The sequence below is a fragment of the Pogona vitticeps genome, chromosome 6, assembly GCF_051106095.1.
Source record: "Pogona vitticeps strain Pit_001003342236 chromosome 6, PviZW2.1, whole genome shotgun sequence".
Taxonomy (NCBI): domain Eukaryota; kingdom Metazoa; phylum Chordata; class Lepidosauria; order Squamata; family Agamidae; genus Pogona; species Pogona vitticeps.
The window spans coordinates 77,480,119-77,505,295 of NC_135788.1; the positions used below are offsets into that span (position 1 = coordinate 77,480,119).

At 39.1% G+C, this 25,177-nt stretch overlaps 1 protein-coding gene across 34 annotated transcripts in view; it reads right to left on the reverse strand.

Annotated features, from left to right (window-relative positions):
• LOC110075381 (poly(rC)-binding protein 3) overlaps window positions 1-25,177 on the reverse strand; it is a 279,989-nt gene that overhangs the window by 44,037 nt on the left and 210,775 nt on the right. For 16 of the 34 annotated variants that reach the window (XM_073003932.2, XM_078377633.1, XM_020786593.3 and 13 more), the window contains 2 exons: window positions 8,300-8,436; window positions 967-1,108 (listed from right to left, as the gene is read on the reverse strand). In XM_073003932.2, coding sequence (XP_072860033.1) covers window positions 967-1,044 — 78 coding nt within the window. In that variant the 5' untranslated portion in view covers window positions 1,045-1,108; window positions 8,300-8,436. Of the gene's footprint in view, window positions 1-966; window positions 1,109-7,471; window positions 7,548-8,299; window positions 8,437-25,177 lie in introns of all 34 variants that reach the window. The other 18 variants (XM_078377629.1, XM_073003939.2, XM_078377638.1 and 15 more) reach the window with 2 other exon arrangements.

A 25,177-nucleotide genomic window follows, 5' to 3' on the forward strand; every position in this document is an offset into this window, starting at 1 on the left:
TATACTTGTAGCAAGCGTCTGCTGGCAAAGATGACACAAGGCCTTCACATAAGCTTATCCACACTTCAGCCTATCAGGGAAGTTACAGCTTTTAGATAGAGTACAAGAAACTCTTCTGGAAGTGCAGTAGAAGGGAGAAGAGGAATCTAATAAGAAAGAAGCAGGACCAGGGACATTATGAAGCTGGATGAGATCACCTCAGGTGATAGAGGTCTGGGAGGCAGCACAGGTAATTTTCCCCATCAGCCCTCCCATGGTGCCTTGGCTCAGGGAACAATTCAAGACAGAAAAAAAAATGTCAGCCCAAAGTGGAGCCAACTACTGATGGAAGGTGGCGAAGGGGCAAGCCATCTCATCCTTTCTTCCCTCCCAGTGGAAAGTACAGCTGTTGCAGTTAGAAGGACAGAGTACTGCCAATATCACTGATTTTTCCTCCCTCCCTCTTTTGACAATAGTATAAAGGGTGTAATAAGGAAAACAGGCCTCCCTCTGAAGCACTGTGTAGCAGCGCAGGGAAGTGGCTCATTGAACTAGAATGTAGAAAAGTAGAGAGTTCTGAACACTTTCGGAAAAACCACCTATTTACCCAGGCATTTCCTAGCTTATAAAATTGATCATGCATCCACTCAGTTTTGCTCTTTTAAGCTTCTTTCATAATGTATTTCATATATTTTAGCAGCATCTTTACAGTTAGCATAAGAAGTCACAATTAGAGTAGGCCCATTGGAATCAATGGAATTGAGAGAGGAGTTGACTAACCAAATCACCACCGATTCAGTGAGCCTACTCTAGGGTGACGTACTAGGCTAAGCAACAGAATTTCAGTCATGATGTATTAAATTTAAATGTACATACTTCAAAAAAGATTGATCACTCTGCTTATGTGACATGACACTGTACCCTAATTGTCCCCGACATGTAAGACAGCTCCTCATACTTCCGATATTTATACAACAAGCATGTTACCTTTCCATGCATAAGAAGGCGAATTGTGAGAGTGACGTTGAGGCCTCCTTCTGTCACTTTCGTATCCTTTGTGTTCATTCTTGAGCAATATCTGCAATTGTTGAATACAGCTTCTCAGAGCAATTTCTCCACTTCACTTAACCTACAAAGAGGGGAAATAATTACCATTCAAAGGCAGAGATTTCTGAGAAGTGAATTAAATTTCAGTCAATACAAATTAGTTAATACTCTGTTTTTAAATATAGCCATTACAAAGGAAGCAAGGGTTCCTGCCAAAAATGTCCTGTACAATGTTCCTACTTAGGTGCTTTCAATTTACCTTATGTCCTGATACAGGGTGAAGCCCATCTTCTTATGTCAGAAAAGGGGATAAAGAAAAGAAAGAGGGAGGGCAAAATATTGTAGCAGCATAAAGTCTAACAGATTGGTTCCAGTGTGAGCTTTTCTGGATCAAAATCTGCTTCTTCAGACACAGGGTGTGCAAATACATGTCACCTATATTTATTCCTTGGTGGTAAGAGTCAGATCCAGGTGAGGATGTACATTGGCGAGATTCCTGTCAGTGAAGCACCATGCATATAAAGCAGATGATGCCATCAGCTACATAAGAAGATGTTTATCTTCTTATTCTACATCTCCTGAGGTTCTGAGGCTTCCTAGTGATCGATTTCAATCTGGGGAATTCTTGTGGATCTCATACTTGGATGGAAACTTATAATGTCTGAAAATATATTAAAAGCTCCCCCCACCATGCCAGGGCTCCCAGGTCAAAAGGGGTCCCTAGGGAGCACCAGAATCTGGGGGGTGGAGGATGAGAAACTTTAATTAAAGATCAAAGGCCACAGTTGATGAAATAGTGTGTCTTATCTGCACAGAGCTGTGCCAATAGGATTCCAGCCCTTGTAATGATGTTGGAAAAAATGGAAGAGGAAACATGTTAATATGGGAAGAAATTCCAATATAACACTGGTTTTCTTCTATTGTGCAGTACCCTTCTTTAGCAATTATTTCATGATTTAGTTCTTAAAGCTGTTATGCTTTCTTAAAGTGCTACCAAGGCATAAGAAATAATCTCTGTTTTTATTTACTATATTTCTAGGTCATGTTTCAACAAAAGTGTTCACCATGACTAATATGATTTTACAAAGAGGTAATATGGATGCAAAATCTATATTTTGCATTTGAACACAATGTTATGTTCCACTGAGCTGCAGTGAAAAATCATCAGATTTCTGTTTACTTTTTCTGTCCATTTCCTTTTTTTGCTGTAGCAGAATTCATTTTAGCCAGCTGTCACTACCAGAAATGGCGGCAGACTGTTCAAAGACACTGAAGTTTGAAGCAGTTTACCACTCTAAATCCTGGATGCTATCTGGTTTTGAGTTTTTCTGGAAAACCCAGAGGCTGCCCAAGCCCTCAAAGGCCAAGCCTCATATTAGCAGAAAGATGTACAGTGGTGCCTCGCAAGACAAATGCCTCGCAGGAAAAAAAATCGGAAGACAAATGGTTTGGGCAATGGGGTTGATGACTCGCAAGACAAATGTTCCTATGGCCATGCTTCACAAGAAGAATGTTTTTCATTTTTTTTGTTCCTGCCTCATGTTTGCTGATTTTTAAATGTTTTTCTATGATGTTTAAAAAGTTTTTTAACTGAAATTTTTGAAATCATCTGCACAATATCTATGGCTTTAAAGAGCACTTAAACCCTTTGTAAACCAAATTTGACGTTGTTCTGACTTTTTTTTGCCCATAGGAACACATTAATTAGATTTAAATGCATTCCTATGGGAAAACTTGTTTCGCAAGATGAATTTTTCACAAGACAACATTAACTGCGGAACGAATTAAATTAATCTTGCGAGACACCACTGTATCTTCATTTAAAATGGCAAACAGTAGATTTATTTACAAAGTACTCAGTATCATGGATAAAATGAGAGGTTGGATGAGAAAAAAAAACCCTACAATAATCAACCAACAAGCTCCTATCAAGAAACTACTACTAATAAAAATATTTGCCACTGTAAATGAAAATAAGGAAAAAAAGCAATTAAGACTCCTCCAGATTGTAGAGGAAATTTCTTCCTCCCACAGTGCTATCTGTATACATTTTAGTAGATTCTTTTTCTTCTTTTTTATGGATGTATGTCTTTATTTGTTATTGAAATGTCTAAAACTCTAAGAAGCTTAGAACAAATATGCCATATCAGGTTACTAGGTCAGAAGCATCTTATTCCCTGAGATTTAAGCACTAAACTCTAAAACCAAGAGGCAACAGACCCCTGCAATATCACAAGGCCCTAATGCTCCTTCAGGAACAATTCTAAAATAGTCTATGCACGACATACATAAATTGTAGATTCTATATAATCAATATGGAGGCCAATGTATAATGTCAAGTAGCAGCTTTAGGGCAGCATGACGTTGAAACAAGCAGGAATACATCTGAGCATGTCTAAATGGAATGTCCTGATACTACAAGAATGATAAGGTTGCCACATTAGCAGAATCCGACTTCTGGATATTTCATGTCCATTGTATGAGACTTAGAGAATGGACCCCGAAACCTCAAGGTGAAAACCCGAGACCTAGTAATTCTAAAAACAAACAAACAAAAAACAAACACAGCCCACTTATGAAGAACCAGATTTTTCTTGTGTTTTGGAATACATCCAAGTCCTTACAACAACTCTCTCCTGTAATGTAGATGGTATGTTTATCATGAGATTGCAGACAGGGTGAATTCATTGTGCCTGAGGTAGAAAAACGTATTTTAAGAAAGCAAAGCATTCCCAATATTAATGGAAATTAGGAACCTTTGCAGAGGGACTGTTTCGTGGGAGGGACTGCTGAACCTTTTTCCTGCTCACCGCTTCTTCCTGCAAATGTTCCCCAAACACAATCTTTTTCTGTTTAGGAAGCCTTTGCTATTCAAATTAAGCCAAGCCGGGGGCAGGGGGGGAGGGAACCCGCAGACTTCACCATCTTACAGACCACATACTACTGTACATTCTTCCTCATTTCTGTGCACATTTTCCCACTCTTCTTTGTACTTCTCTTTTTAAATTCTTCTTGTCAGCACAACCCTTATCTCACGAAGCCCAGAACTCTCTTCCTTCTCTTCATGGAGAGATTAGGGCTTAGAAGGTTTCTTTTCTTTTTTTCCAATAATGGGTGATGGTAGAAGAATTCCAGCACCACCCCCTTCATATTCCAGAACTTTCCTGGCTTTTCTCCAATACTGTCATATATCTTTAGGCATTTGTGTCACCCAGTACAAGAATTACACGAGGGCTCACGGAGCTCACATAGTCTTGAGGTGCTATCCAGTGCTGGTTTTCTTTCATTCGCTGTTTGTTGATTCAGCGTACTGGAATCTCAAAAGCTCCCTTTCAAAGCCACCGTTGCTCATGGAATAAGAGGACACAGCAGCCTTTGATACAACTTCTCTTCAAGGAACAAAAGCTTCTCTTGGCAAGGCTGCAGGGACTGCTTGTTGTAGCTCACTCACATCTTACCAGTCAAGCATGATTAATAACATATCAAAAATGCTCATGGCAAGTATTCTTTCAAATAGAATGTCAGCATTATGAGCTCAGAAGTCTCAGTGATTTTAAATAGGCTCTTAGTTTGGAATGATAATTTAATTACATTTTACGCAGCCTGCACCATTTTGTTTCATCACGTTGTGCCATAAGCCTTATGGAAGACAGTTCCTGCCCTCTGGGTTTATTTTGCCAGGTCATTTCGACATCTGCTTCTGAAAATGACTTTATTTACAATGGCATGAAGAGACCTATTTATTCAGATAAATCAGGAAAGATTCAGGAAGGCTGGAGGGATGGATTGAGCCAAAAGGAAAGACTATGAAACAAGAATGTAAAAAGAAGAATTTACCCGTAGTAGTTCAAAGGCTGTCAAAAGATGCTGAAAATATCTTCTGATGGATGATGCAAGACACAGAAATATGAATAATTTATTGAGTTCCCTTTAATACCCAACTACTGACTGCAGAAGTAGTACATGTATACTAATACTGCCAGAGAAGATTTGTGAGAAGTGCACCCAAAATATAAAGAAACTCAGTTAGCTTAATTTGTATCAAGCATTGCTGATGAATTTGTGAGAGGCAACTTTAATCAATAAAATGGGGGGGTTGGTTGGTTGGTTGGTTGGTTGGTTGGTTGGTTGGTTGGTATTTATTTATTTATTTATTTATTTATTTATTTATTTATGCATGCATGCATGCATGCATGCATGCAGTTTTGGCTTTTGTGTGTTACTATAATATGAAATGAAAAATAAAATAGCAAAGATGACCTTTCCAGCTTTTCTATAGAATCTGAAAAAAGGACCTATATTGTGTTTTGGGACACTTTAAACATATTCAGATGCAATTGATAAATTAGTTTTTGAAAAAGTGAACTATTTAGTCATTTGACAACTGTAACATGTATCCTTTATTTGCACCAATACCATTCAAAATTCCAGACTGCATAAAGGCAAAGGTCTATAGATGTTATTAGACCTACATTTAAAAATCCATCTTGAGTGTCAGTGATTGGTGGATCTGTTTCTGGCTGTATCATCTTTTGTATGTTTCTGCACACAATTATTTTCTATTCCATTAAATTCCTGATTTTCAAAAACAAATTCAAAATATGCATTTCTATATGAATTGTAATTATTTTAATGTCCTAAAAATGCATTCTTATATTTGGAGGTGAAATCTCCTGTATAGCTATATTCTAATCTGCAGGTTACTCTGAATGATGCAAATTGGTTCATTTTATACAGGAATTTCACCCTACTGTCAGCCTGGTCTGATAGATCTTGTTAATCCTATCTATAGGAAAATACATAATCAGCTTCTTGGAAATGTAATCACAGAGTCAGTCTATCTGTACAGATTAGAAAAGGAGAGCAAACCAAATGCTAGTATAACACAAATTAAGTAAACTGTCATATGATTTTAAAGCTTACACTAACCAGTTCTTTCGTATGAAGATTAAAGCTGCTCAAATGATGTGATAAGACAAAATATTTGTTTGTTTGTTGACACAATGTTTCAAGAGCTTATGGGGTACACAACAATGAAACAACAGAAATCGAAACAATAGAACAAGCAGATGGCATATGAACCCCGGACAATCACAAGACATGCACTATGCATTAGCAAAAACCCGCATATTTGTGAGATATCAAGAGTTCATGGCAGCTGATATAGAAGGAGGGCATAGTAAAGTGCAAGTGCTAGGACAGAAAAAACATCCTTCTAAGCCTCTGCCACAGACTACAGTGAAGATATTTAGATCTCCCGAGATCAGTGGTTCCCAACTTTGGGTCCCCAGACATTCTTGGAATGTAATTCCCAGAAGCCTTTGTGAGTATGTAAAGTTAGTATGTTGAATGCGATTCATTAGCCAATACTACCTTTGGTTCCCGTTCTTACTCCTACTTTTCCCCCTTTGATTTTGTCAACATCCAGGAAAACATTAACATAGGAACTTCTTTGGAAGCTCTTTCCAGGATTAATTGTAAGCTATTATCTTACACCCAATTTGTCACTTAGTTAAGACATTAGTGACATATACACACAACCTCACTTAACGTATATCTAACAGAGAAAACAGAGGTGGGTTTTTTCAAAATACTAGTGATGTTATCTACCAATCTATGAATGACTGTGAGCAGTGGCTTCATATAGATGTTAAAATCCATTGGGAATGAATAGCATTATGTGGCATCATATAATAGCACAGCACAGTTGCTAAGAAGCAAATGCATAATCACATGGTTACACAGTTGTGTTTTCCATTAATTGCAAGCAAAGTCTGAGTATGGCATCTACACCTAACTTACAGAGTTGATCCTGAAGAAGGCTATGGTCAATGTGACCAAAAGCTGGTATGAGATAAATTCAGACCAATAATGTCACACTATTTCTGTCCCTCTCCTAAATATGGTACTCTATTAGGTTTGTCTTACAAAACTGGGCTCGAAACCAGACTGCAATTAGTCAAGGTAGTCCACTTTATACAAGAATGTCTGCAGCTCAACAGACATGACCTCTTTGAACACAATGCTGAAAATGAGGAACACTATTAATGACTAGGTGAGAATTGTTCAGAACTTCCAGGGCTGTTTCAGGATCAAATATGCAGCTAACTTTTTCAAGATGCTTGGCCTCCTCATGCAAAGAGAAGTTAACCTGTTCCTGGATCTATTAAAATAATTCTCGCCTGCACAGCTCAAGCAAGCCAAAAAGGGCAAGTTCAAGAGACCACACTGTAGGCTGGAGAGCTACAAGCATGTTGGAATATCCTCAGGCCATAATAATGAAAATTTATGCATAAAACGGGTAATACAACACACTGGATTCCTTCACCAGAGGCTGTAGTAATAGAGGCATTCATATCAATGTGGAAACAAGAGCTTTCACTCTTAAAGTTCCTAGTAATAACATATCACAAAAAGTTTCCAAGTGTTCCAATAATATACTCACTGGAGTTGTTGTTGTTGTTTAGTCCTTCAGTCTTGTCAATTTATAACACACATGGCTTAATGCTAGAGTACATGAACTGAAAAAAAAATCAATGAATTTCATCTATAATTTCTGATATAGAAAGAAGAATGGGTGATAAATTACACAGAAGCTGCTGAAATTACTGGCAAAGAACTGCTGGATAAGGTTAGTGGTTTAGATATCTGGCTGCGGAGCCAGAAGGTGGGAAGTTGATTCCCCGCTGTATGTCCCTGACAAGAGTTGGATTCAATGATCTACAGAGTCCCCTCCAGCTCTGCAATTATAAAATTATTTGTATTAAATTATATTACATGTCCATGTTATATACTTTTTCACACAGAGAAATTCTTGGGGCAAAATCCTAATGTGTGATGGCAATATAAAAAGTCAATTCTATGTTTGGTACATTAAGTGCAGTCAAGTTGGAACCAATTTATTAGCCACCCTAATAGGGCTTTCAAGATAACTGAGATATTTTAGGAGTAATTTTTGCCAGTTCCATCCCGTGCCCCAGGAATATCCAAGGCCAAGTGGGGATTTAGACCCAGCTCTCTATTCACAATACTTTATTGGGTAGGGCCAGCGAGTCTAGTACCTGAGTCTGGGGCCAGAGGTTGGCAGTTTGATTCCCCACTGTGCTTCCCTAGAGAAGAAACAATTTGTGCAGCCTTGGGCAAGCTGTACAGTCCCATAGCACCTCCAGAAGAAGGGAATGGTGAACCACGTCTGAGTACTTTATCCCCAGGGAACCCTGGAAAGGGCGGCTGTAACTGACTTGATGGTATGTTGTTATTAATTTTATCTTACCTTCCTGAAAACTCCCAGAGTTTTAACAGGGCTTCAGGCATGCAGCACATGAATTCCAAAATCCTACTGATGTTTGGCCCTCTCAAGTATTTTTCTTTCAGTGATGACTGGACAATATGAAATAGTAGGACTCTCACCTGTTTAGAAAAATAAATTAATTGGATGGGTATTAAATAATTCATAATTAAATCTAAATAAGATATAGGGGAGAGAAAACAAGTTTTGAAGAAAAAGGAACGTGTGTTTTGTTTTTACATCATGTGCATCCATAATCAAGCACCGAATTATTAAAAAGAGAATAAATACCTCTTCTAAAATGGCACCTACCATCTACACTTTCTGTAAGTTATGTTATAAATAATATTCTTCTAACCTGCTAACTGATTAATTGGCAGCACACTTGAATTCATGAAAAGGTTTTAAATAGCTCAATCTAAGCATTCTAACTAATCAACATTGCTTAGTATTTCAGCAGTAGCAGAATCCCTTCTTCATTGAATATCATCATTTACTCTGGACAGATACTGATAAAACAGTGGCACAGAGAATTGTTTGGTTTCAGACTTATCATCAAACTTATAAAGAGACATATTGGATTCCCTCACCAATCTGCATCTCTAAAAATTAATTCTACAGACATATTTAGACTCCTAGTTTGAAGATTTCCTTTAGTTTTTCTTGTTTCTGGATAAATGTTTGGGTATATATTGAACAGTTTCTGCATCTGCCAGTAATATGCTTTGCTGTGGTCTCTAAAAATGTAGCATTGATCCTATCAACCATAGCATGTAAAAGCAATGTCTGAAACATTAATTTAAAGCGTATTAATACTACAGTACCTAATTATAATTAATGGAGAGTTCCGATTTAACAAGCAATCCAAAGGCAAACAAAGGGTATTTGTTTTTAAAGATACTGGTATGGAAGAAGCCAGCATTAAATTTTGATTAAAATGGGAGTTAAGAACGTATCTTTATACATACTTGCTCAGAAATAAGTTATTATATTTAGATGGCAACCTGAATTGTATACAGGCTACTGTAGTTCATTTCTCCCAGGCAGAAGACTGATTCTAGCTAGGTCCTTAATCAAATTGGCAGATAATACCTGCAAGAACTAAGATATCACAAGGCCTTCCTGTCTTACAAGCACACACACACAAGTTACTTATATGTTAGCATAGACAGCTGTGGTCCAAGCAGTAGGACATCTCACTCCCAAATTTTGAGAAGGGACACACCACTCCTCTGACCGTAGGCCACTCCAAAATGCTAGATAATGAATTTACGCAATGGATTGCCAGGTTTCTGTATACTGTAACTGTGCCTGAAATGCACATGAAAGGTCAATGGAAACATTAATTTTGCTTCTTGGCAACTGTTGCAGTGACATCTATGTGGGTGCAGGAAACAGACACACCAGCACCACACGCACAGGGTGGAGTGATGCTGAAAGAAGATGTAAACACTGAAAATTCATGACCAAAAAATAAAATATTTCAGTGAAAAGTTAGCCAAACAATGCTTTTGTTCTTTCAGTGCAATGTCTGAAGTATAAAATCAACATTAATGTACTTGTTTTTATTCTCTAATATTATTCACAATTGCATGTGAAAAGTTACAGAACAGAAAAATAATGAGAAGCTCTAAGCAGAAGGATAACATGAAATGAGACACTTTGTGTTCCATTATAAAAAACACTGACAACTATTTAATTCACATTGGAAGCTGTATGAACAGGGGAAAGGAGGGCTTTCACTGTTCCTTCACACTCTAGAGGCACAATTAGGCATGAGAGTATTCACACCATGAACAACTGCATGATTTTATTTTAAGATTATAAGGCAAGGGACCCTGATTCAAAATAGAGTGTAACCTCTTTCTACCATTTTAGGTTAAGATTTCTGCTGAATACAGGATTTAACTGCATTAAGGTTTTTGTTGTGCACAGATTCTGCAATGGGCCCAGTCAAGTCAAGGTTTGTACTGCCTGCCAAGAGGCAGTACAATCAAAGGCTCAGCTTTAGCGGGCAAGATACAGCAAGGGGTGATCTCTGATGTGGTCAGTACAAAGGAGAGCCCAGAGCAAAGGTTAGGCAAAGCTGAAGCCGGGTAGCGGTAAAGCCTAAAGCAATCTCTGGTTCTCACCACAGTGCTTGAAATTTGTCTGGATTGCACTGAAAGACAGATAACTATACTGTTTCAACAGCCAACAGAATCAGACTGAACCTTAAGTATGACTCAAGGTTCTCCTGTGTTGCTGCAGTATTTCTGCCCACACTCTGTATGAGACTTTCTCCCTTAAAGAGGTCATATTTTGTTTCAGCATCTTGTGTTGCAACAGCATTGAAGCAACAAGGCTTTGGAGATGTTACCACATCTGCATTCCTTAGAATCTGGGGATGATAACATGGCCAATTGAAGAAGCAGGGATACTCATCTGAAGGATTTTTCTGGCACCAGGGGCTGTGAGGTGATAGGGACATCTAGAGGGTGCTTCCACAGCCACACACTCCTCTGGAACGGGGTGGTCTCTATCAAACACTCCTTTTCGGAATACCTGGATATTGTGTCAGGGAGCCTTTGTCATGACATCATTGGAGACCTAATCCAGATGTGGCAGGCTGGACACAGAAGTATCATTTTAATGGATGTCTGAATGGGAATTTTCCTCCCAATACAAATATCAAATGCTCAGTTTCCCAAATCTGGACTATGGCAGAGAAGCACAGGATTAAATCCTCACACCTTTGATATGGATCCCAAACAATTTCAGACTTCCTTTCAAAACTGCTGTTTATTTTAAAAGGAAAAAAAAGACATACACCTTCTTGTAATTCTGTCATGCCATTGATCAGTGGCAATATGGTGTGGTGGTTAGAGTGCTGAACTAAGAGGAGACTTTGGTTCAAATCCCCACTAGATCATGAAACTCATTGGGTGATCTTGGCCCACTCATATATTCTCATCCTGACTTAATTCACAGGGTTGCTGTGAAGATAAAGTAGGGTACCAGTTTGAGCTCACTGGAAGAAAAGTGATATAAATGTAACAAATTATAATAATATCTAACTCAGCCCTATTTCAGTCCTGCTCCTCAACATATGAATCAACACTGTCCATGCACGTACACAGAGATTAAAAAGCTAAAGAAACTGTGTTGGCCAAAAAGAGGAAGAGAATCAAAATTTGTATTAGGGCAATACCTTGTCAGAAAACTCAAAGCATGCAAAAATACTGTGCAAGATATTGAGTTATCCTGGACTCTTTTATCAGGCAAACAGGCAAATAAACTATGATGTCATGCAGTCTGCATCTGCTTACATTTATAGTATGGGAAACAGAAGAAGGCTGCAGACATTCAAATTAGTGTTTATCAGGTTTTGAGATGGTTTCTGAGGATTTCCTAAGAGGGAAGGGGTGAAAATAAAATAAAAGAAAGGTTAATGTTTCATTTTTTTCAAATGAAATCCAGCTATTCCTGAGAAGCATCTCCATCCTTAGGCAAACCTTCTTTTGCTTTATTTATAAATCTCAAGGTTATGGATGACATTAACTCAGCAAACTAATGCCAATTGTCCAGTGCAATAACTGTCTTGTTGAAAATGTCAAAAACAAACGAGTTTTATTTGGCTCAATCTTTTGCAGACTGCAGCTGAGGAAGCGGGCACAGATGGCTCAGATGAAGTGGACTGCAATCAACGTGTATTTATGTCAAATAGAACATACGAATCTTTCAGGTGCCACAAGACTTGTGGTTGTTTTTGCTGCAACAGACAAACATGGCTAGTCTGGAAATAAACAGTTCTATTCCTGTTATAATTTTTTATTTTTATTATTTTAATTTTTATTTTAATAATAATAATAATAATAATAATAATAATAATAATAATAATAATAATAATAATAATAATAATAATAATAATAATAATAATAATAATACCACTAGATTGAAATATATAGGCGTCCTTCAGTCTCGAGAGACTATGGTAACATGCTCTGAATCGATGAGTGTCCTCTCCAGAGCATGAAGCCTGGGTAAAGTAATATGGAGGATAAGCTGTTACCCAAGCAGCAGATCCCCCCTCTCTACGTTGCTGAAATGGTCCAATGGAAAGGCAAGAGCCAATACAACTGGTTCCAGCAAGGTCGCAGGGGTTGGCAGAACGACATGAACTGCCTTTGGGACTCCAGCTCCGGATTTTGCCTCTAGGTTAACTCCTGAAGCCTTTTCGATGAGTGGATATAGACACAAGGCAGTGGAGGTTTGAAATCGGAGTTTTCCTTCTCCTAGATGGGCTGCCTTCCATGGCTGACGAGCCCTGATTGAAATAAGGCCTGCTTATTACTGTTAATTGAAGGAACACGAGAGTTAACGAAGCTAAGGTGAGTCCCCTACCTAAGTTCAGCAACTGTAAATTTCAATATTACATTGCTAATAAAAATGATGTCTGCTAATCTTACAACTTGATACTTCACATCCATAATCAACTTAATGATCTCTAGAATTGTGCCAAACATAAAATCAATTCAATTAAAATGGCTTCAGTTAAATGATAAGTGAAAAAGAGCAAAATTCAACACATCTTCTCACTCCAATTTTTAAATAGGCATATTATATGGCTCTTTCAGATTTTGTTAAGTATACTACTGGTGTATATTTTGTTCAAGATCTTTTGGGAAACACAGTTTTTAATTGGTTCAATGAGGTTCTGAAAAACGGTTTAAAAGTTATTCCATATGTTACTCTTCAGCTACCTGTTGTGTCTATGGTTACTGCTGGTGAACAGTGAATGAAATCTTACTTAACCGTGGATAGGGTTGACATGTTACACAGGCCAGTTTTTACCTGGATTTTAGACATGTCACCCAGCTTCATTTAGCCCACATTCAGAGCTTTCATTGATTTAAAAAAAGAGAAGCCAGTCCCTAGTTCTTACAGAACCTGAAATATGAAGCAAAGGATGCAGTCACTGTTTCGGCTAACTTTTTATGATAAACAAGCCATTCCATATGATAGCCAAAGAGTAATATTTTGATAGGATTTCATAGAGACTGTATGAACTCCACACTCTAGGTCAATATTACAGCCATGGGCATACTTGGTCCAGAGATGGTTTGTTGATATGTGTTTGTAGAGCTGCCTCTAAACCAGTCATTCGCAACCTTTTTTTAGCCATGTATGAGCACAGTATGAAAGAAATATAGGCTGAATCAGGATTGTATAAATTGCATAATGAACCTTATAAGGAGGTGTGCCCCCCCTCAAATATGCTAGGGCCCCCCAGGGAGCCATATGATCCCCATAGAGAATGGCTGCTGTAAACAATGCTTAAAAGTGAATGAACGATGGCTGAGAGGTTATGGGAGCTATAGTCCAAAAAAAGGAACTTTTTGAAGCTCTCATAATATGTGCCTTACTGCATTTCCTGCTTTTGGGGATCGTCGTTGTCATTTAGTCGTGTCTGACTCTTCATGACCCCATGGACCACAGCATGCCAGGCCCTCCTATCTTCCACTGCCTCCCGGAGTTGTGTCAAATTCATGTTGGTTGCTTTGTAGACACTGTCCAATCATCTCATCCTCTGTCGTCCCCTTCTCCTCTTGCCGTCACACTTTCCTAACATCAAGGTCTTTTCCAAGGAGTCTTCTCTTCTCATCAGATGGCCAAAGGAGGTGAGGTTGAGGAGCCTAACGCCGAGGGAGGCCCGGAAGGAGAAGACAAGAAATCGGGCCTTCTCGGCGGTGGCTCCTAGCCTCTGGAACAATCTCCCTCCTGAGATTCGCGGGTCTCCCTCGCTGGGTATCTTTAAGAAACAACTGAAGACATGGATGTTTGGGCAGGCCTTTCCATCATATTCCTCCTGACCTCCTTCTTCCCTCTTTACTGTTTCTGTTTTGCACTCTATGTAATGTATTGTAGTGTTTTTACTAATTAGAAATGCTTTTTTATATTGTTACTGTATTTTATTGTTGTTAGCCACCTAGAGTGGTCCTCACCGACCAGATAGGCGGGGTATAAATAAATAAATAAATAAATAAATAAATAAATAAATAAATAAATAAATAAATAAATACATACATACATACATACATACATACATACATACATACATACATACATACATACATACATACATACATACATACATACATACATACAGTATTGGAGCCTCAGCTTCAGGATCTGTCCTTCCAGTGAGCACTCAGGGTTGATTTCCTTTAGAAATGATAGGTTTGCTCTCCTTGCAGTCCAGGGGACTCTCAAGAGCCTCCTCCAGCACCACAATTCAAAGGCATCAATTCTTCGGCAGTCAGCTTTCTTTATGGTCCAGCTCTCACTTCCATACATCACGACAGGAAAAACCATAGCTTTGACTACTTGGACTTTTGTTGGCAAGGTGATGTCTCTGCTTTTTAAGATGCTGTCAAGGTTTGTCATCGCTTTCCTCCCAACAAGCAGGTGTCTTTTAATTTCATGGCTGCTGTCTCCATCTGCAGTGATCATGGAGCCCAAGAAAGTAAAATCTGTCACTGCCTCCATATCGTCCCCTTCTATTTGCCAGGAGGTGATGGGACCAGTGATCATGATCTTAGTTTTTTTGATGTTGAGCTTCAGGCCCTTTTTTGCACTCTTCTCTTTCACCCTCATTACAAGGTTCTTTAATTCTTCCTCCCTTTCTGCCATCAGAGTGGTATCATCTGCATATTGGAGGTTGTTGATATTTCTTCCGGCAATCTTAATTCCGGCTTGGGATTCCTCCAGTACTGCCTTCCACATGATGTATTCTTCATATAAGTTAAATAAGCCGGGGGACAATATACAGTCTTATTGTACTCCTTTCCCAATTTTGAACCAATCAGTTGTTGCATATCCACTTCTAACTGTTGCTTCCTGTCCTATATATAGGTTTCTCAGGAGATAGACAAGGTGGTCAGGCACTTCCATTTCTTTAAGGACTTGCCATAGTTTGCTGTGGTCCACACTGTCAAAGGCTTTTGCATAGTCAATGAAGCAGAAGTATATCTTTTTCTGGAACTCTCTGGCTTTCTCCATAATCCAGCGCATGTTACCAATTTGGTCTCTAGTTCCTCTGTCCCTTCGGAATCCAGCTTATACTTCTGGGAGTTCTCGGTCCACATACTGCTGAAGCCTACCTTGTAGGATTTTGAGCATAACCTTGCTAGCGTGTGAAATGAGTGCAATTGTACGGTAGTTGGAGCATTCTTTGGCACTGCTCTTCTTTGGGATTGGGATGTAAACTGATTTTTTTTCCAGTCCTCTGTCCACTACTGAGTTTTCCAAACTTGCTGTCATATTGAATGTACCACCCTAACAGTGTCATCTTTTAAGATTTTAAATAGTTCAACTGGAATGTCATCACCTCCACTGGCCTTGTTGTTAGCCAGGCTTTCTAAGGCCCACTTGACTTCACTCTCCAGGATGTCTGACTCAAGGTCAGCAGCTACATTGTCTGGGTTGTCCGGGATATCCAAATCTTTCTGATATACAGTAATTCCTCTATGTATTCTTGCCACCTCTTCTTGATATCTTCTGCTTCTGTTAGGTCCCTCCCATTTTTGTCCTTTATCATGTTCATCTTTGCACAAAATGTTCTTCTAATATTTCCAATTTTCCTGAACAGATCTCTGGTTTTTCCTTTTCTGTTATTTTCCTCTATTTCTTTGCATTGTTCATTTAAGAAGGCCCTCTTGTCTCTCCTTGCTATTCTTTGGAAGTCTGCATTCAGTTTTCCGTAGCTTTCCCTATCTCCCTTGCATTTTGTTTCCCTTCTCCTCTCTGCTATTTCTAAGGCCTCGTTGGACAGCCACTTTGCTTTCTTGCATTTCCTTTTCTTTGGGAGGGTTTTTGTTGCTGCCTCCTGTTCAATGTTACGAGCCTCTATCCAAAGTTCTTCAGGCACTTTGTCCACCAAATCGAGTTCCTTAAATCTGTTCTTTACTTCCACTGTGTATTCATAAGGGATTTGGTTTAGATTATACCTGAGGAGCCCAGTGGTTTTTCCGACTCTCTTCAGTTTAAGCTTGAATTTTGCTAATAGAAGCTGGTGATCAGAGTCGCAGTCAGCTCCAGGTCTTGTTTTTGCTGACTGTATAGAGCTTCTCCATCTTTGGCTGCAGAGAATATAATCAATCTGATTTCAATATTGCCCATCTGGTGATTTCCATGTATAGAGTCGCCTCTTGTGTTGTTGGAAATGAGTGTTTGTGATGACCAGCTTGTTCTCTTGACAAAACTCTATTAGCCTTTGTCCTGCTTCGTTCTGAACTCCAAGGCCAAACTTCCCTGTTGTTCCTTTTATCTTTTGACTCCCTATTTTAGCATTCCAGTCCCCTAGAATGAGAACATCTTTCTTTGGTGTCAGTTCTAGAAGGTGTTGTAAATCTTCATAAAACTGTTCAATTTCACTCTCCTCAGCAATGGTGGTTGGTGCATAAACTTGGATTATTGTGATATTGAAAGGTCTGCCTTGGATTCGTATTGACATCATTCTATCATTTTTGAGATTGTATCCCATTACAGCTTTTCCCACTCTTTTGTTGACTATGAAGGCTACTCCATTCCTTCTATGGGATTCTTGCCCACAGTAGTAGATATGATAATCATCTGAGCTGAATTCGCTCATTCCTGTCCATTTTAGTTCACTGATGCCCAAGATGTCGATGTTTATTCTTGCCATCTCCTGTTTGACCATCTCCAGCTTCCCAAGGTTCATAGATCTTACATTCCAGGTTCCTATGCAGTATTTTTCTTTGTAGCACTGGACTTTCCTTTCACTTCCAGGCACGTCCACAGCTGAGCGTCCTTTCGGCTTTGGCACAACCACTTCATTAGCTCTGGAGCTACTTGTACTTGTCCTCCACTCTTCCTCAGTAGCATGTTGGATGCCTTTCGATCTGAGGGGCCCATCTTCCAGCGTCATATCTTTTAGCCTTTTGTTTCTGATCATGGGGCATTCTTGGTAAAGATACTGGAGTGGCATTGCCATTTCCTACTCCAGGTGGATTGCGTTTAGTCGGAACTCTCCACTATGTCCTGTCCATCTTGGGTGTCCTTGCACAGCATAGTCCATAGCTTCTCTGAGTTACTCAAGGCAGCAATCCATGAAGGGGGCTTTTGGGGATGTTTGGACTTAATGATCTTCTTCCAATTTTACAAGTCCACAGTATATGATTCTGCCAGAAACATTAAGTTTTATTTTGTCTTCCATAAATATGTGGGACCTTAGCAATGTTCTGCCCCAAGGAAAGGAAAAAAAATTGTTTAAGAAAGACAGGAGAAGGAAGAGGAGGGAGTACAAATTAATAGGAGCTTCTGCTTGTTGTTGTTACTCAACTTCTTCTATTGTTGAGTTTATGATTGCTGTGAATCTTAAATTTCAGGGGAAAGGATTCAAACAATGGTAAAGAAATTATAATGTCCACTTAGAAGAACTAATTCTACATGTGTTTTTCTTGACATGGCTCTTCGAAATTCTTGTTCAGATATTTATTCAATCTTACATATCAGTAGCTGAAATTCAGTTATTGTAAGTTATGATGCTGATGACATCATTAGCCATGGCAATTTTTTAAAATGACTTTATTGGTGGCAGAAATTTCCAGTAAATAAAGACCTCCCCTTCTAATCCCATGGCCTCCAATAGATTCCTAGCAATGAAACTGATTCAAAAGAGGGACCTTTAGGGAAGAAATCAGTAAAGTTTTATTTCTGAAAAACTGCTGCACCTGATGCCTTCCATGGCGTAACTTATAGCAACAGTATTTCAGTCATTGATATTTAAACTTGTTAGGAAGCAGAAATGTTACTTTCTTGGGCTACATCTCCCAGAAACTCCCAATGAGCTGAGGATTTGGTGCAACACTGAAGTAGTCTGATAAGTTAGAGGGGGAGGGGGGAGAGCTGCTGCGTTACAGTATCTTCCTCTCCCCAAAATTCTATTTCACTGAGTTCCAGGTTAAATTATCTGTTGCTGGTGAACTGATCAGAGACTATGCAAGTGTATCCCCACACCTTGTTGCAAGGCAGTCTTCAGTAGTGGAATCAAGTATGATGATTAGACCCTCCAGTCTTTCTGTCATTGGAGAGTTTAATGACTATGTTAAAGACATTAGATTTGGGTTGGGTTGGTGCTTATCAAATTGATTAGAAAGTGTGTCCTGTACTTGTTATTGTTTTCGCATGCCACTAAGGCAACGTTTGGCATTCCAATAGGATTTTCAAGATAAGTGAGGTGTTCAAGAAGTGGTTTACCCATTACCACTTGTCTGTGAATTTCAGTTGCTGAGCCAGGATTTAAATACAGGTCTCCTGATGCCTAGTCAAGCACTATGACCACACGTTCTTACTTACTCTTCTTATTTTGTATAGATTAAAAAAAAAAAACACAATTTAGGTACATTCCCTCCAATTTAACAATTCAATTTCATGGTTGATTTTTCATAAACAGAATGCAACCCTACATATCTTTGAACAGAATGTTAAAATACACTTTATATAAAATAAATTGACTGTACGTCAATAATGAACAAGTATTCTTGCATAAGGAGTGCATTACTATTTTTCTAAGCTATTTGATAACAGACTATTTTACATAGGTTTTCTAAATTCATTACAGTGATACCAATTTCCCTAAGAATGAATATTTAAAATCTACTTAGTTCAAAGAATTCAAAGAACTCTAAACTTTGATCAATGCTGTATTTTACTATGCACAGTGTATGATACCTTGTTATTAAATAGTATATGTCTTGTACGTAGTGTCCAAAGGAACCAAAAAAAGGTTTGAGGAAAACTATGATTTAACTCTTATCCATTCAGTGCATCAAAACTCAACTTATTATTATTTTTTACATGCTTGCAACTGTTGTGTTTCAATATGCTGAGGCCCCTGGGTGTTTTAACAAGTTTAACATATTTATACAAAAGAAGAGATACAAAAGAAGGAATAACAATCTAAATGAGGACAGAGATGCTTTTGTTTAGTGCAGAGCTATGAGGCACACTAATGCTGAAATACAGCTTCATCAGAGGAAAACAACAAATGCTTGTAGTTTGCTTATAAAGGCTAGCCTGTTTCCTTTGATCACAAAGGCATCACTTGATTTTTGCCATCATTAGAACTGAATCAAGCTTTTCTTGTTAACATTTCACACTGTGCAATTAGCAAAACTACTCCTATGCAATGTGAATACCTTTGGGTTGACTACTTCTGACAATGAAGGGATACTGTTTTCAGATATTAGACATTAAGATTTTAGCAAATGCCTGCAGGACTTGTGAGTCATTTTTAAACTGAGAGAGTGCACAGCCTTCTCCAAGGACCTCACCCTTCTAGCCTCTTAACTGTATCCTTACAACCACGCTGTGAGACGGAATAGACTAAGAAAAAATGACTCTCTGATGTAATGTTACAGGAAAAGGCTGCAGCATGCCACTGACTCACACAAGGGCTCCATCCTTGTCCTCTTCCAGTGTGGTTACTGTGATTTTGTTTTTGATCGACTGCTCCTTCTTAGGTTGAAAACAATATATACGAAACAATATTAATCTCAGGTATGGCTTACTTAAAGGAGTCAGCTCGAAACCTTGAAGCTGTTCTTCTCCAATAACCTACAATTAAAGTTAACCACAGTGTAGGGCAGTGGTTCTTAACCTTTGTTACTCAAATGCTTTTGAACTGCAACTCCCAGAAACCCCAGTCAGGACAGTTGGTGGTGAAGGCTTCTGGGAGTTGCAGTCCAAAACTCCTGAGTAACCCAAGGTTAAGAACCAGTGGTGTAGGGTTCAGACACAACAGTGGACATGGAAGGTAGGGGACTTTGGTAGATGCAGTTCAAAAAGCCCAACACACTTAATTACATTGCTCTCAATCTTCCTTGGCAGCAATGCTAGAAGGGAAAAGGAAAGAGGGAGTGCAATACAAATTTACTAAAGGTGCATCATTAGATGCCTTTGTTAGGTGACTAAGTCCCATCACTCAGGAAACATCTTGATAGAGAAAGATGACCCTCACTGTTTCTCACGTATCAGAAAGCCCCAGAGCTCCACAAGTGGGGAAAAGTTAGTAGCTAGATGCCAACAGGGCAGAATCATCCATGACATGAAACTGAAAGCTCAGATGATTTACCTTGATTGTCACAGGAGTTTGGTAGTTCAGAATGGGGAAATACTGTTGTTTATAATGCTTATTTGTTGTGTTTCTTTGTGTGTGCATGGTCTAGAGGGGCGGGGTAAAAATCAAATAAATAAATAAATAAATAAATACTGTAGCTGTTCTCCTCAAGAAGAGGGTTTGTTGGAGGGGAAGAATAAAAGTTCATTTCTGATTTACACATATAAGATATCTAGACTCTGTTAACTCCATAGCCCTGATTATGGTTTACAGGGCATTCCTTTCAGAACTATTTGGAAGACAACAGTTTAAGAATCTGAAATTTAATATATATATATTTACCTCAAACGCCTCGATCCCTAAATGTCACTAGTCAAACTAAATAAAATACACCAGAGAGGGTAATAATCTTTAATAGGCTGACTTCTAATCATATGTTGCCTTTCGTGGGGGTGGGGAAGTGCATTCCAGACAAAAAGAAACTCAGTTCCACAGCTGGTTATAACAAGCTTCCATTTATATATCAAAAAGCAGGGCTCTGTTTCAGAAGCTAGTAGATGTCTACAGAAGAACAGAATGTTGAGTTACCTTCATACACAGGCATTAAACAAACAAACAAAAAACACGTTTCTCTGCATGCTTCCTTTAAAAAAAAGTCACCTCCTCATAGATCTCTGGTCATTAACTGGCATTTTATTAGTACTGTATTGTTGCTGATAACAATATGGGCTCCACCCAATGCCACACTCTTGTAGGGGCCAGACAAGAACATGAGCAAAGCCTTCTTGACTTCCTTGCATCCTCATCATTATGAACAGCCACAGAAGGCTTTGCAGAGTTCCCCATTTACTTATGCATCTTTAGCAGCTCACTTGTTCATTACTGCCAGGAAACTAGGACTCTTTTTAAAAAAATCAAAACCCTCTTTATTTGGCATTCTGGGCAGCTCTTGTCTGAAGGGACACTGCAATGCTAGGGAGATTTTCATTATTATCACATGGGAGAAGGGATTAGTCACTATTCCCATAAACATGAGGAACCACTCCCGAACCAACCTCCACGTGGTTGTTTAGATTAAACATAATTTCAATAATAAAGCAATAAAATGTGAGAAATGTGTCATGCAGCTGGAGCAATAAAGCTGTGACTTCCACTAGCTGTGATTATTAATCAATCTACATGCACTAGAATTTCAAAATCCAAACATAGACTCTCAGTGCTATTAAAACCTCTACATGTGATTTATTGAGGGTTTTTTGTTTGTTTGGTTGAAAGTCAGCTAGGTAGGATGGAATTGAGAAGAACTCTAAGAAAGGGGATAAAACAGCAGTATGTGAATAAAGACATATGCTTCTGGAATTCTTTATTCAATGGACAAGGTTTCCATTTACAGGAGAGAGCTGGCTGTAAATACACAATTCTAGCCTAACACTTATTATCTTACCAAACCCCAGAGAAACTTGTATGCCATTTAGTAGACCTGATTAGATTTAGACTCATTATAGTCTTTCTAGTCATTCTGTTGGCCCCTGTTTTCAGGGTTACTGCCTTGTAATTCTAACTTAAGTATTACAGTATAAATGTGAGAGCCAGTCCAATTAGTAGATAGTGTGTCAGGAGGAGGGGGATATGTGTCAACTGGTGTGCTCCTCCCATCCAAATGGCATATCAACTTTTGTGTCAATTAAATGTTTACCCTAATCATCTGCAGACATTAAAAGGAAGTGAAATATTTTTCCATCTGCTAGTCATTGATGCAATGAATCACTTTTATTAAATTACAAAAAAATAAAAAATAAAAAATTGGCCACTCTGCATATTGTTGATTGAGAAACTGCCTGCAGCCATAGTTTTGATTGGCGACATACAAAGAAAACATATTTTTAATTTTAATCACAGTGATTCATAGCATCAGCAATGAACTAGCAGGTTCAATAAAAATAATTTTACTTCCCTTGATTCTCTGCAGATGATCAGAGAAACTGACCCTGGAAGGAGATGCAAGGATCTAGTTTAGTCCATTCCAAGCAACCACACTTGCAGGAAATGGGCTAAATCGGAGCTCTCCGACCTGCACTAAAATAGTAGAATCCATGACAGGGATTCAAAAAGGTGCAAATTGGGGCAAATTGATCTGTTCTAGTAATGTCCACATGTGGACACCAGAAAAAAGAGTGGACCAACCAAATAGCAGGACAAATGTCCATGTGGGTAGGCTCTTAGTGGCATTTAGTTTGGCAGGTATGTGTGGATATTTCACACGTGGTACAGGATACAGGATGGGTGAATACTGCCATTTTAATTCTGTCAGAAATTTCCAAAACTTGTTACTCAAAGCTAAGTCAGATATATTGCCTTTGGACTAATCTGCATCACCTGTCTGGGAAGGGATGAAACAAGAAGCTCTCCATACACCAGCACAGGTTGGAGTGCTGCAATGGTGACTGCATGAGATATTATTCCACTGGGGGCTAGCACAGGTCCATTCATTGTAATTTCAGCTCTTGTGCCTGGGTTCTGAACAGGCTGTTTTAAATCCCTGCATCATTGTTTCAGCTCATATGGAGAATCTTAATGAGTAGATCAATCTCTGTTCTTCAGATCTCTCACTTTTGCATGAACAATGGAAAGAGGGTACAGTGGGGTCTTGACTTGAGAACTTAATCCGTATTGGAAGGCGGTTCTCAAGTCAAAAAGTTCTCAGGTCAAATCTGCATTTCTCATAGGAATGCATTGAAAACCATTTGATCCGTATCTGCTCTTTTCCGTCCATAGAAACTAATGGGAAGCTGCTATTCCGCCTTCGACCACTAGAGGGGGATATTTTGTTTCTTTTTTTCTTAGGTCAAGAAAGGTTCAGGGAAGGCAGGGAAAATACAGTCCAGGCAGTACCAGGCAGTCCGAAGACTGTCTCCCAATCCGCTCTCTAAACGCTGGGAGGAGTGAGGAAGCAGACAGGCACCCTTTTCACTGGCCAACAGTTAACTGAAAGTTCACATTTTGCACTTTCCCTGCCTCCCACGTGGGTTTTTTCAGTTTTTTCAGTTCGTAACTCAAATCTAAGTACGTAAGTCAAGTCAATATTTTCCTATGAGAGCGGTTCGTAAGTCAAAATGTTCGTAACTCGGGCCGTTCGTAAGTCAAGACCCCGCTCTAGTGTGTTCTATTCCTCATGTGTTGAACAGACATGCTGTCTTAACAACTGAATAGGGCTACTGAGTGCTTAATTGTTATTCACTCCTCTGTTTGCAGATATTTGCAGAATATTGCATAACACAAACAAGTGAGACATTTAAGAAATACAAGTTCAACCAAAGAGTTCAAAAAGAGAGTGATTTGTCTGTAAACACAGAGGCGGGACTAGAAGCACATAAACAGTGAAAATGCAGCAATAACAAAATATGATCTTCATTCTCTCGCAACAGGAACTGAATCTTGCATCAACCAATCTAAAACCTAAACCTCATGAATGGTGAGCTACATTTAAAAAAAAGAGTTCAAAGGGCGTGTCAGTCTCATAAGAGTCTTTTTTTTTTTTTTTTTAAGTAACAGCTCTTCTGTATTCAGGTGCACAGAAAAAAAGTATGTAGTCTATATGAGGAAATAGCTGGGCAATTGGAGGTAACTGACCCTTAAACAAAAGAGATGTGATATTAGAATATATAGAAAGCTTATTGCCTTAGGAATTTTCTTGCTACACCTATGGAGGATCTTGTATAATATAGAATTTTAATATGTGGGAACTGGGAATCCACTATTAAAAGGGCAAGGATCTCCTCTGCAAATGTAGAGGAGATCCACAACTTTCCTGCAAGAAAACCACTGCAAAGCCCTGGGTCCTTTCCCACTCAAACATAACTGATACAGAAAGCACTTTGCACCTTGGGCTACTCTGAAGTTGAAAACAAGCATTACAGATAGGTTGGAGGGCTCATCATCAGAAGATGAAAACATTGTTGTGTTTCAGCAACACATTCTCCTCCAAAGCATCTCCTCTCAGCTTTGTATTTGAACAACTAAAGCATCATCCACAGATGATTTCAGAGAAGATACTGGGATAATGATTTTCCAAAAGTACAGTATGGTTATAATAGGAAGCCAGTGGCATAGGCATCTGTGAGACAGAAGACAAGAGGGATGCCCCACTCGCTGGAGAGCCATCCCTCCTCAGCAGCAAGGATAAGGAAGCGAGACCACAGCTAGCATCAGAGCCTACAGTGAAGCTCAGCAAGAGACAGAAATAGAGAAGCTGACAGAAGAGATGCAGAAAGTGACGATGGGGGAGGTTCAGGAGGAAAAGGCAGGAAAGGAGAGGAAAAAGAGGGTGGATTTTGAGGCAGGAACGGGGGGGGAGGAGTAAAAAGGAGGGAAGAACAAACAGCTGCCTCCTGGTTGGGAATGGGTGTGGATGGAGGATCCCTGGATAGGATTATGGGAGAGGCTAAGAGTGCCTAAGGAAGAGGCAGATTATAGGAGAATGGAAATCCCACCCAGACCCTCTTATTGGGGAGAAGCCGAGGCAAGAGAGTGGAGGAGGAGACTGAGAGAGAAGAAAGAGAGAGTTGAGAGAGAAAGGAGAGAAAGGCTGGAATGGAGAGTAAGGAAGATGAGGAGAAGGAATTACAGGGAGGATCCTGGGAGAGCTGAGACCCTGAGAGATGGATCCTGTGGTATGACAACTGGGACAATGAGACCGTGCCCTTGTTGGAAGAGACTGGGTCCCTGAAGATCTATCAGGATCA